This window comes from Epargyreus clarus, unplaced genomic scaffold, assembly GCF_041222505.1.
Source record: "Epargyreus clarus isolate Ecla_fem2 unplaced genomic scaffold, WU_Ecla_fem_2.2 ptg000005l, whole genome shotgun sequence".
In the NCBI taxonomy this organism is placed as follows: Eukaryota; Metazoa; Arthropoda; class Insecta; order Lepidoptera; family Hesperiidae; genus Epargyreus; species Epargyreus clarus.
Genome location: NW_027332213.1, coordinates 5937263 through 5950356, shown reverse-complemented (window position 1 = coordinate 5950356; position 13094 = coordinate 5937263). Strand labels below are relative to the sequence as shown.

General features: G+C 32.8%; 3 protein-coding genes across 3 annotated transcripts; all 3 read right to left on the bottom strand.

Annotated features, from left to right (window-relative positions):
- Window positions 1-1383: 1383 nt before the first annotated feature.
- On the bottom strand, window positions 1384-4051 carry Vps4 (vacuolar protein sorting 4). Its single transcript, XM_073093932.1, has 2 exons — window positions 3913-4051; window positions 1384-2835 (listed from the first exon to the last, which is right to left on the bottom strand). The coding sequence occupies exon 2, from the start codon at window positions 2812-2814 to the stop codon at window positions 1498-1500; it is 1317 nt and encodes a 438-aa protein (XP_072950033.1). The 5' UTR covers window positions 2815-2835; window positions 3913-4051; the 3' UTR covers window positions 1384-1497.
- A 624-nt stretch (window positions 4052-4675) lies between these two features.
- LOC140757990 (saccharopine dehydrogenase-like oxidoreductase) lies at window positions 4676-8588 on the bottom strand. The gene is made up of 7 exons (XM_073093926.1): window positions 8446-8588; window positions 7851-8038; window positions 7332-7461; window positions 6801-7002; window positions 5751-6132; window positions 5047-5138; window positions 4676-4804 (listed from the first exon to the last, which is right to left on the bottom strand). Exons 1-7 carry the CDS (start codon window positions 8546-8548, stop codon window positions 4708-4710), a joined length of 1194 nt encoding a protein of 397 aa, XP_072950027.1. The 5' UTR covers window positions 8549-8588; the 3' UTR covers window positions 4676-4707.
- Window positions 8589-11298: 2710 nt separating this feature from the next.
- LOC140757989 (putative peptidyl-tRNA hydrolase PTRHD1) lies at window positions 11299-12223 on the bottom strand. Its single transcript, XM_073093925.1, has 2 exons — window positions 11846-12223; window positions 11299-11527 (listed from the first exon to the last, which is right to left on the bottom strand). Exons 1-2 carry the CDS (start codon window positions 12032-12034, stop codon window positions 11342-11344), a joined length of 375 nt encoding a protein of 124 aa, XP_072950026.1. The 5' UTR covers window positions 12035-12223; the 3' UTR covers window positions 11299-11341.
- Window positions 12224-13094: the final 871 nt, after the last annotated feature.

The window sequence follows — 13094 nt, the reverse complement described above, 5'->3', positions numbered from 1 at the left end:
AAAAAATTGGGCTAATCCAAAACGATGAATCTAAGCAGTAAAGTTTAGACTTATACTTTACAAAAAAATATGAATTTTATATAGACTTAAATAAAATTTAACTCGAGTTCTCTTAAACAATATTAAAGTAATTTTGAATACCAGCTAACAATTTCTATAAAATTTAAACATTGAATTTAAACAAGTGCATCATGATATAAATTAGATTCAAGATTTTTTCGTGGTTGAAGTTAAGTTTCATTATAACCAAACTTAAACATTAGAACTTTTGAAATAAAGAAATGAGAAGAGAAGGAGTATTCTATTAAAGCAGATCATACCGTAAATGGTCATTACAAAAATTTCCTGAAACATTTATTTCTAGACCACATTACATTTAAACTACAGGTTTTCAAATCTTTGTTTGATAAACGTAATAACAAAATAAACTGCAAATAAAAGGTGGATTATATCAATTGAATAGATCATATATTATTATTGGCTTCATTTTATTTAAAAATGTGTGTGGCGACCTCTGGCACCGGTTAACGCGACGGTTTCAAATATTTTTCTATACCAAAAATTACTTCCTATGGGCAATTTAATAACTTAGTTTATGTATTTACCACACTATAGTAACAATGAAAATTTTACTAGTAGAATTTCTTTAATGAATAGTAATAGTTAATATTTACTTTGCATTTAATTGAAGGTACATTATGATTACGCACGTTTATTTCTTCTCTTCTCCTTTCATAATATACATCATTCACAATACATATTGAACTTAATGTATTATAAAGTTACAGAATATTAAATTTTAATAACATTGCAAGAGATCTTACAATATTTTGTATCATATAGTATTTACGGACTGTAGACCTTGGTGTTAAAGCAAAAGCACAATTTATTATATAACCCTGATTAATTAGCATAGCAGACTTAAAGAAATGCACTTACTCACAAATTTTATGAACATCTTAATGTGACTATAAAATATGTATAATCATAATTAAATAAAAGAAATTTCATATAAAGCTCTTATCTCACACTGCCGAATATAAAAAATATACAGAATAGTGGCATATGATTGTATAGCCAATTAAAAACGCCATACTCAATTAGTTTTTTAAAGTCAGTACCCCTAGAACATTATTGGCCAATCTTAAAAAAAGTTAAATATTTAATCTCTTATCTCGCAACTCACTTTCGACAAGCTAACAAAGAGTATTTGGTGGAATATGATCCCTGTATGTTCATCCCATTTTATGCAAAATTTGATGACTTCTACATATTTTTTATATTCTAAGCATCATATCATGTGTTTATCATCTTATGTGTTTATCTTATTAAAACAGTAGCGACTTCATTATATTATTGAAGATGTGAAATAAAACAAGAATATGTCATTCAGCAAAATAAAGGCACTGTGCTTTAATACACTCTAAGATAGCAATGTTTTGTGAGCTCGAGTGGTTTCAACAACCTATAGAACCGGAAAGCCATAAATGAGAACAGTTAACCCTCCTGCCCAAAGTCTTCCATGAACTTCTTCAGCTTGATCATATCATCATCATTGACAGTTGGTTTAGAAGTCGCCAGAGATCTTAACATATCAGACATTGTTACTGGTGGCTCACCCAACTTATCGCTTGGTACATCCATCCAAGTCATCTCTAAAGCCCCTGGATCACCAGGAGAGCAGGGCGTCAATAGATCATTCACAATTACATTGGGGTCTGTTGGACTAGGACCAGATATCCTCTTAAAGTGTGTTGCAGACTGTACTTTTCTCACCGGTTGCATCAGTGCATCTCTGACAACAATACTTATATCTGCACCAGAATAACCATCTGTCTTTGCTGCTAACACCTTCATATCTTGTTCTGACAACTGGTGCCTTGTGTTCCCCAAATGCAGTTTAAACATATCCAATCTGGCGTGTTCTTCTGGCAGAGTAATGTAAATACGCTTCTCAAATCTCCTCCGGATAGCAGCATCGAGGACCCATGGGATATTTGTAGCTCCAAGAACCAATATACCATCCATATCATTACCAACACCTTGCATCTGAACTAGAAACTCAGTTTTGATTCTCCTAGCTGACTCAGATTCATTGTCAGAACGGGATGAACACAGGGAGTCTATTTCATCAATGAAGATTATACTTGGTTTGTGTTGACGTGCCAATTCAAACAAATTCTTTACCAACTTTTCTGATTCACCCAACCATTTAGATACAAGATCAGATGATGAAACTGAGAAGAATGTGGAGTTGTTGGCTTCTGTAGCCACAGCTTTTGCCAAATATGATTTACCTGTACCAGGCGGTCCAAACAAGAGGATTCCCTTCCAAGGTATTCTTTTACCTGTGAATAGATGAGGAAACTTGATAGGCAGAATAACAGCCTCCTTCAAAGCTTCCTTAGCAGCTTCAAGACCTGCAACATCATTCCATTTGACGTGGGGTTTTTCAACAATAATTGCCCCCTCAAGCTTTCCCTGTAATTTCTTTTTTTCTGGATCATCTGAGTCACTGTCGCTATCACTTTTTTTATCTTCACTCTTGGATTCCCCATCTTTGACAGGCTTCTTCTTTTTATCTTTCTTCAGATACTCCTTTAGCTTCTCAGCTCGGTCTAAATATTGCAGGCATTTTGCTCGAATACTTTCCTTAGCTCTTTCTCCTTGAGCTTCATACTTGACAGCGTGCAGGAAGTATTCCACGCCATGTTCGTAAAGCCGCAGTGCTTCTTCATAATTTTTATTCTTATCCTCCTCAGTAGCTTTAGTTACAAGATCAATAGCCTTCTGCAAGGTATTTGAAGATGCCATCCTTCTGTTAAAGTTTTATACCTGTAACCATACAAAATTAATTTCTTAAGGGTGTATTCAAAATATTTCACAACTATTTATACAATGTCTTTTTGTCAGAAGGGAATTCTTATAACTTCTAACTCTTAAGATATTTTGTATAAATGCTGCACATTGATTTGCTTTTAGTTGTAATGCAAAAACCCAAACACAAAATAAGTGATATTAATGTACTGGAAAATGTCAGTCAGAATTGCATCCTATGCAGTTTTCACATATTCTCAGACATGATTGCCATCATTTTAAGAATACTAATACAGTAATTATAAGAAAAGATTTATTAACGCTATCCTACTGCTAAGCAAGTCTCCTTTCAAAGTAAATCAAGGGCATTGGTAAATTTTATATACCCTTTATGATTCATTTTTTTTCTCCATAATACCAACAGATAATAATTTTTTTTTTAATTCATTTATTTTTCAAACAATTCATGCCTTTCTATCCCAGACCAGCATAAGTGGAAATATATTACCAAGCTCACATAACATAGAGAAATACACTAAACAAATAGAGCTTAGAATATTAATATGTACATATAGATATAAAGAACAGGCTCAAACTTAAGCAGCATAATGAACCCCTTATACCATATGTGGAGGATAATGATGATTGTAAGGTAGACCCAATCCTATGTGTTGATTACAGGTGACCATGGGATGTAGTGACTACATAAATTTAGACAATGTTTGTATGCTGTTGTCGAAAATGTAATGATACCTACATTTGGTCACACTCCTACTGTCTCATTAGGCCTATATACGCTATAAATACAATTAACTAGGAGCCATAATATAATAAACGACCTTTTGAATAAGGAAAATGAGTCATGGTCTAAATATTACAGTCAGGCAAGTACCATTGGAATACTTAACTTGTATTAACATAAACAAACAAGATAATTATAATGAAAATAAGCCAAAAGTCTCTTTTCAATACCTTATCGTAGCGTAAAACTGCAATAGCGTAAAGCAATGATGACAAATGGGCAGTCACGGCAAGTACAGACGTCACGCTTTGTAATACATATTACACAATTAATAATAGAGATAAGTTACTCACCATACGTTAGGAATATTAAACTGGAAATCACAAACTTAATAAACCTTCACAAATCAAAATATTTCGAGAACGAAAAAACATTAACTTTAATTTTAAGATGTTGTCGCTAAGAATGACATTGATGTCATTGATATTGATGCTCTCTTGTTGCTATATTAAAAAAATATTGGCTATGAAACTTAACCAATGATGTAATGTGTTAAAAATAAATAATTAAAATTTTAAATAACAATTACTCTAATATTGCTGCGTACTATAAACGTATTATTTTGTTGTGGCAAAAATAATATTGTCACAGTATGTATTTAGCAAGATTTGTACCACAAAACTCGATAGATACTTTTTAATACTGGCAATAAATCTTCTTCTTTTGTATACTAATTTAAAAATATAATGACCGCAGCACGCAATTAAGTTTGAGATAATAATGGTTATTATGTGACTGCGATTTTTTTTGCGGATTTTCCAACACATAACACAATTTTCTAACATGCGTTGAAAGTCACCACACTCGAATGATTAAGAAAAAAATTGTAGATGATTTTTAAGGTATTTATGTACAATATTAGCAATGCGTGTAATTACTAAATATACAATTAATAATATACATTACTAAATATACAATTACAATATTAAAATACTGCGTGCTGAAAAGCTTGTAATTTTATTACGAAATTAAAAATTATTTTCTAAAAGGGGTGAAATAAAAATGAACCTACATTATGTAAGAAATATATATTTATTTATTTAATTATAAATAATAACGCATTACCACAAAACTAATAAAAAATGGCTTTATGTCTTTAGAATTTCAAACTTCAGTCCTCCGCTATTGAGTTTATCAATAATAGTTGTATCACAAAAGGCACTTCCTAAGCTAAGGATGCCACCCCTGAAAATAAATAATAATAAGTAATACTATAAGTTTATAATGCGGGTAACTGCGTCCGTATATTATGTATTAATACAATTATTATGTTATTATTTTAAGAATTTTTTTTAATAACATCACAATTAATAAACAAAAGTATTTTAAGGGAATACATAAACCTTATTAAAAAATATACTCAGTTTAAGTACCTACCGGAGTAGATAACTTCGTGTGTATAAAATTCAGACGTATATTTTTCTTACCTTGGCATATGATGTCTTTCCGAAAGTATTGTTATAGCTGACATTAAGACACTCAAAGCCGTGGTCTCGTAAGCTGGGTCGGTACCAGAAACCTGCATTAAGTATAATATAGATAAGTTACTTGTTTTGTGGGTATAAATTAATAGCATCCACATAACTATATATTAATGACCAAAAACTATTTAACAAGCACTGAAACGGACCTAGGGTAAATGCGCAGATAAAATAATAGCCTACTAAATGGCGCATCTATTATTTTTAATAGTCGTCGCATGACAGCATCATACTTATATAGTTTAAGTTATTCTAAATACAATAAATAAGTCCTGTCCTGCCAGCCTTACCGCGTCCTAAGATTTAGGTTTTGGTAAGTTCCCATCTTTCACGTGTGGGTATACTGGTATTATATTTTGAAACGGTTGAATTCTACCCGTTTCAGTTTTATAGTGAAGGCACCCACTGAGCACTTACTAAGTCGCGTCTTCGTATCGTCAATTATGTCATGAGAAAATAATACAATAGGCTTTGATAGTACTGTGGGAAACATCTACATAATGTCATGTAAGTAAATTCCTAATTATGATTTTAATACGCATAAAACCAGGATTTACCGCACTCACATCTGATTAATACACATAGTATCTTATCAATAGATTTGATTTTTTCATTTTATTTGAATAAATTGGTAAGTATCATGTAAATACCTGTATCGTCAAAGATTGATTAGGATCCATTGAAGTATCCGCATTATCCCAACCTTTACCGGTCATCTTAAAAGAAAATTTAAGATCATTTCGCATTTGTTCCGATGGACCCTTGTGTGATATTAAGCCCAGGGTAAAGAAACGTGGAAATTTCCAGAGTAAGTTTCTGAAGAACTTTAAACGACTTGCATAGTAATAAAAAAATAACGCTGGAATGACGATAAAAAAGTGTATCAAAAGCGGCATCGTTGAATACATTTTGAAATATACTGGACGTTTTCCTTTCTTGGATTGTAGATATCGCTGCGACATTTCAACGATATCTAGGTCTGGGCTAGGATATTTGTACCACCAACGGCCATTTCGTTTGTGGAAAAAGCTCCTGGAAAATAAAACACGTCCTTAAATTTAAATGTTATAAATACCAATTATATTATGCCGAACGTAATATTTAAACATAGGTAATTAACTAAAATAACTTTTCATAAACCAAATCTTATGTACCAAATCTATACCTACATACCTACTTACTCGTAACTCGGTAAAATTTGTTTGATAAAGGTATAATTTTGCATATTATCTGTTTTGGTAACACAATAAATTATTGCTTGCTGACCTTATAGAAAAGCAAATTGATGAAAATCGCAATAATTATGTTAATGGACTAATTTGTTTAAGGTATATAAATAGGTCAATGCTTATGAAACTGAAGGCATAATAAATTTAAGTATTATTAAATGTATAACTATAAGACATAAATACCTAATAACAGGTTTTGAAGATTAATTAAAATGTTTGGACTAATTTGACAAATTATATTCAATTATCTATTCTATGTACTATTTGATTAATTTCGCATACATGTGTAGAATACTTACAATAATAAAAAATAAAATCATTCATTAACTTCCCGAGTAACTTATCTAATGATATAAAGATAAAAATAGTGTTTAATTGGAAGATGAAATAGAGACACTCGGGTCTTAATTTGCCGCCTATCATGCAAATATATATATATATATAAATAATTTAAGGATAACTTCAACTTACTTTTTGTTTTCTGGTTGCTCTGGTTCTATGACCGGTTCTGGAAATATTTCTTTTTTCAAATCTGTATAACGTTTATTATTATGCCAGTCGTATACAAACGATTGCCAAGTGCCGTAATGCACGACTGAGTTCTTGCAACCGCCGAAATAAGCTCGTCTTGGTATTTGTAAATCCATGTAACAATCGACACTGTGCAAAGTACCTGTAATGTTTTGAGAAATAACTCATTCAATGATATCCTCGGTTATTTAGGGTTTGTCCGACTAACGGTAGAGTAAATGTTGAATTGTAATAAATCATAGCTTAGCTATTTTTCAAACTTGCTAGGCAGATTTCAAGAGGGACATCCGAAAACCGTTTAGAGTCAGATTTTAATGTGTTTTTCATTTCCGATTCGAATTTAATCCACTAAATTTTATCGGTCGGTAGGTACCTGCCGCTACTAAAGCCTACAGGGGTAGACCAAGCTGGGAAATCTAGCTAAGCTGCATCAGACCCAAATATCCAGGCTGTTAATAGTTAAAAACTTACCCATAAAATGTTTTTCTAAATACATAAGCCCTGTGACAGCAGGCATGGAAATGAATCCACATGCTGGTATGATCAAAACCTCTGCGTCTTCCGCTGTCTTGTTATATGTTCTGTATATGTTAAGGATATGCTAAAACAAAACATTGCATCAAAGGGTGCTCGAGTTTTTAATCATAAGCTCTTAATATAAAAAACGAGTCAAATAAAAGTTACCGCTCTTGACTTTGTCCGGTGAAGTTAATTTTCTTTTTTCGATATCTCAAGAACTATACATTTCTTTGTATGAATTAATAATTTTTAATTATTTTTATAACAAGTCAGATAGACTATTATTTACAATACGGGTTTTAATTGCGAAAAATCCATTAGCACCGCCCGTTGCTACTCCAGATTCTTAGACAAGATCGATGTAGAGTTAAGACCAGTGTTGACTGTATGATTGAGTATTTATGATTATCTTAGCTGTACTTTGATTTTTATGAGTTTACTCATAAAGATATACTATAATTATTTACATACGTATAATTCAGCGGATATATCAACATAGTGCGTCCCCGTTGCGATGCAAGCCTTGACCACGGTCTCGCTAAGATCGGTGTTGGGGCCAGTACAATTTATGATGACTTTAGCACTCCGTGTCACCTTCTTTATTGCTTCTTCTTTTGTGACGTCACTTTCGAGAACCAAAATTTTTGAAGTATCAAATTCTACAAATATCAAAGATATTTTATGATTTCATACTAAAAGGTGATATGGACCTAGAAATTACCTACTTAAAGACACTAAACAATTAATTCGTCTTTATGTTTCGTTTTTATGTAGTAGGTAGGTATAGGTACATAAAAATATGTATAGGTATAATGTACCTAATCGTAAGTATTGTAATTACATATATGGTTTTTTACAAACTCTTCACAGACCTTATGTAGGTAATGGCACAGTATAAGGATATATGGTATGTTTTTACCGACACTCGTTATCCTTTTCAAATTATGAATAAGTAGGTACGGAGCAGTTTTAGGTAAGTATTTTAGGCCATTATATATTTTATAATGCATAGTTATAGAGTTTTTATAAATATAAAGCTTCAGAAAATAGTTATTGAGGTACATACCCAGTTCCCGAATTTCACTCAATAAATTTTGCAATTTATCCATAGACCGGCCGGAAATTCCCCATCGTATATCAGAATTAGATTTCAAATTAAACGACACCATTTTTTTCACGACATGCTTCCCTGTGAAGCCTGTGGCACCGAGGTCTTTTCCGAGGTCTTATCTATTCGATCCATTAGAACTTTGTATTTAATTAAACTATTATAATACTTTACTCCGTGTGTCCATTAAAAACACAACTAACACACTGTTCAAACATCGTATAACACGCTTCGAAGATATCACCTTGAGTAATTGCGTTACAAGTTTTTGCTGTACCTATGATAACATTATTGTTCTGAAGCCCTCCTAGTTTAGTGGGTCCGGCGTTCTTAAAACGATCCGCAAAGCTACGCAACAGCGAGCGCGATCAATATTTGGATCCAAAATCGTGTTTCGTAGTAAAGTAACTTAAAAAAAAATACTGCCTTAGTAAATTGTAGTGTAGGTCTGTTTTGATTTAAAATCAAATCATTCCTAAATAAAATCATGTGAAATTAATTTTATTTTGTAGTTTTTACTCACAATTTCACATCAGTTTTTCATAGCTAAACATTGTTGTGTACCGGAGCAGAGTTAGGAGATATGCTCCTTTATCTCTTTAAAGACCTGTGCCAATTAATTAGGTAGATGGTAGGTACTAATGTTTTTTTTGCTACCAGTATAACAATAAAATAATTATAGGCACTTTCCTACCGATGACCCCTACACTTAGTTTGAGTATAGATAGTATAAATACTTTACTGTAACGGTGTCTGACGGGTCCACTGATTGTGTACATAATAATATTATGTAAATAACAGAACCTTTCAATATTAGCTGGATCTGGCGTCTAGTCTCCAAAGACAGTCCTAGTTACGCCAATGATTACTTAATCATAATACTTATATTGATTAGGTACTTAGTACCGACTATAAGAATTAATGTTTTGCGATTTAAAAGGAAACCTTGCCTTGTGCCCTTCAAGCTCATATTTAACACTCATCGTACACTTGAAATTGCGTGAACCGTGAAGTGTTAAGTAAGTGGAATATAGTAAGTTGTGTAACCGACCTTCATTAACATTATTCGTACACCAGTTAAATGTAGATTAGAAAGGAATTCTGCTGAACTAAATATGCTTAATTGCGAAGCATTATATTCTTAAAGGTTCTTTCTAATAGCTGGACGCCTTTTTTTTTTTATCGAAGGGGAAACCTTCAAAAGGTACCCGTCAACGTGGGAGCGACGCCGGGTTATGTGGGATTTTTACCACACTAAAACCCCCCCGGTGGCCGTCCTCTGCGCTGCGTAGAGGGCTCCGGGATCTCCAAAGGAACGCAACCGGAGTCCTCTTAGCGCGTTGCCCCGTCGGGCTCCGCCCAGGTCAGCTTGACTCTCGCCTCACCATCTGGTGTGTACGACGGTATGCGACCATACATACCTTCGTCCTTCCCGGGGCCGCTGGCCGGGCCGTTCGAGCTCCCACTCTTGCCGTCCACAACCCCTGGAAGCCCCCTTTTAGTCGCCCCTTACGACAGGCATACATACCGTAGCCCTATTCTAGTCCCGGAACTACAGGGACAAATAGCTGGAGGCCTGGCATGTTCTTATTTAGATTTTGGGTCTGTATTTTATATGGTTTTGAAATCGAAATTTGCAGTTGTTCAACAATTCACAGGTGATTACTAAAATATGAGGGGTGCCATACCCACATAATAAAAGGAGTCAGGACCACTGCAAAACTAGTAGTATGTCATAATGAGAATTTTTAGTGATAATAGTGGGATGAGTTGTGACGTTGTCCCTATGATATAAGTACATATTGCCTAATAAGTACACCAGTTAGTGCCCACACCTTGGCTGTCATGCAAAAATGAGTGTTAAGATTTCAGTAATAAATTATATTAAAATTGTGCAAGAAAATTACGAATACTTAATTTACAAATAAACTGAATGTCATGCCATTTTTAATTGCATTTTCACTAGAGTCAATAAAATGTAACAGTGTTGATACAGCACATGAAATTTAATAAAAATTCTAGTTACAAGTCACTTGGAATGGTGACCATCAGAATGGCCGGTCACTACCCATATTTTACATCGAAATTATTACTAAAAGTTGCTACTAATCGTTAAATGATCGCTACCTTCGACTAAAAAAAATAAACTACTTTATAAGGTGACTGGTCTTTCCGACATCAGGATGGCCAGTCACCTATCCAGTGAGAAGGAACTACGCATACGAATCAGGTTTTTTTTTTAATCAATAGTTGCTACCAAATTGCTACCTTCATATAATGCATAAAATTAAAGGAGTAAATCCGAAATTCAATACATTATTCGTTTATAAACATACATTATACAGACATCGAAATAGTAAATCCTTAATATTTTTTATCCTAAAAAGCTATGAGGCTCAATAATATGTATATGAAGGTAGCAATTTAGTAGCAACTATTGATAAAAAAAAACTCGATTCGTTGGCACAGTTTCTTCTCACTGAATAGGTGACCTGCCATTCTAATGTCAGAATGGCCGGTCACCTTTAAAAGTAGTTTATTTTTTCCTAATCAAAGGTAGCAACTTTTAGTAATTATTTTGATATAAAATATGGGTAGTGACCGGCCATTCTGACAGTGACTTAGATTGGCAGGTAAAAACGTATAAGTATAGAAAATTATATTATTTATACAGGTAATTGTTAGACTGTAAATAAGTTTGATGCTTTACTTTATTTAGTATGCAGCAAAAATAAGTCATAACTGATTAAGATGGCGGTCCCATTAGAGACAAAGTTGTAGACATAATCTACTATACATTAAAACCAAAAATTATAAGCAATAATATGTATTATCTAATACAAATTTCACATTATTAGCTACCCATAGTAGCTTTATACAATTTAAATTTTCCTACAAACTTTTTGACTTCTTCCTTAGGATAAGGCTTAAGAGCTAAGCAAGTAGGGATATTCTCTGGTTGTTCAATCCATAACTTATGGGCTATTGAGTTCTCTTCTAATTTGTTCGCTACTTTTTTTAATGAGGCTTCATCAGGAACCTGAAAATAGTTGCAATGTTATATTCTGCTCCTTCATCTACCTACTATAATTAACACTATTCTTAAGGTTCCGTGGAATTCCATATTTTGGATACTGCATAGAAAGTATTATTCACACATAATTATGTACTACATAATATGCAGTACTTGTTCCTTTAAAATAGAAACATTTTAATGCAAGTAAAACTCTAAGGGATTATTTACAGATGTCCATGTGTCACTTCCTATTATGCAGACTGTATGCTTGTTCGTTTTATTAAAAATATGATATTAATGAAAAAATACATGATTTTAAGAGGTCAAAATTTGAAAACTCACTTCCAAGACCACTTTGTGCATATTATCTAGATCATTTAAATATTGAATAGTACATTCGTCGTCTTTGTATAAATGCAGAACAGCAGTCGAGGCATGGCAGGCCTGTGCCACCAGGGCTCCAATAGACCAACCTAATTCTTTCAGTAAATCGCTCCTAAGCAGAACATATTGAACAATTGTAGCAGACATTATTGGATATGAAAAAATATGTAGTATTTTTTAAATACAAAATTATTAACAAGTATATTTATGTTCTTTATTCACTGTTAGCTTAATATATTTATTTTCATTTTAATTATTTAATTTCTAAAAGCTATAATTGATAAAAGTTAAACGCTATTTGATTGAAATCCAATTGAAACTTGACAGATTTGAGAATGAGATTTGACAATAATTACACTGCAGCACTGCACTGACATTCAAAAGTTCCGGGGCTACCAGTAGAAAAAATAAATGAATAATTGGACGATGAAAATGAATAAAGAGTAAAAGTATTAAACTATGTCCTATGTCGGATGCATATTATCCTATATATATTATTCGGAAAATAATATATTAATGACTACAATAAATTAAATATTCTCAGTGTATTTTAATAATTTCATAAGTAAGTGTCCCTAACACTTATTGAAATGAATAATATGTATGTGCTGTGCATTACATACATATTCATTTCCAGGAATTTGGGGTATCTTACCCAAATATGTTGTTGTATGAACTCTAGAATCTTAAGGTCGGATTGTTATTAGACAAAAGTTTTCGCTCAACGTTGAGGTTTACTTTTTACCCGACTGCCAAGGAAGGGTTATGTTTTTCGCGCGTATCTTGTATGTTTGTCTTTCTTTATTTGATCCGATCTTACAAACGGCTGGATAAATTTCGACAGTTAAGGTGTCATTAAATTCGTCTCAATGACCCGAGTGTCCTTAGATAGGTGTTAGAAAAAAAAAATCAAAAGGGCGAATTTTTGGCGCGAAATAGTGACACATTTAAAAAAAAAAGTTAATGGAACCTATCGAGTGGGGTATCAAATGAAAGTAAATTAAACGTAGACTATAAAAACATTTTTGTATATATATAAAACAGCAAGGTGACTGACTGACAGACAAATTAAATGACTTTTTCAGTTTTTAGAAATCAAACTACCGCCAAAACCGCTCAAGTTAGAGTTCTGAAATTTTGCACAAAGGTTCACTATATAGCGTAAATAAGTACTAAGAAAGGCTTTTTGGAAATTCTTCCCCTAAGA

Excerpts from the sequence above, each read along its gene's own strand:
- Vps4 (XM_073093932.1), bottom strand. The coding sequence starts at position 2,814 with ATGGCATCTTCAAATACCTTGCAGAAGGCTATTGATCTTGTAACTAAA.
- LOC140757989 (XM_073093925.1), bottom strand. The coding sequence starts at position 12,034 with ATGTCTGCTACAATTGTTCAATATGTTCTGCTTAGGAGCGATTTACTG. Across the intron at positions 11,528-11,845 it reads TGCACAAAGTGGTCTTGGAA|GTTCCTGATGAAGCCTCATT; the intron begins GTGAGTTTTCAA and ends AACTATTTTCAG.
- LOC140757990 (XM_073093926.1), bottom strand. The coding sequence starts at position 8,548 with ATGGTGTCGTTTAATTTGAAATCTAATTCTGATATACGATGGGGAATT. Across the intron at positions 5,139-5,750 it reads ATCAATCTTTGACGATACAG|GTTTCTGGTACCGACCCAGC; the intron begins GTATTTACATGA and ends TACTTAATGCAG. Across the intron at positions 4,805-5,046 it reads GAAAGACATCATATGCCAAG|GGGTGGCATCCTTAGCTTAG; the intron begins GTAAGAAAAATA and ends ATTTATTTTCAG.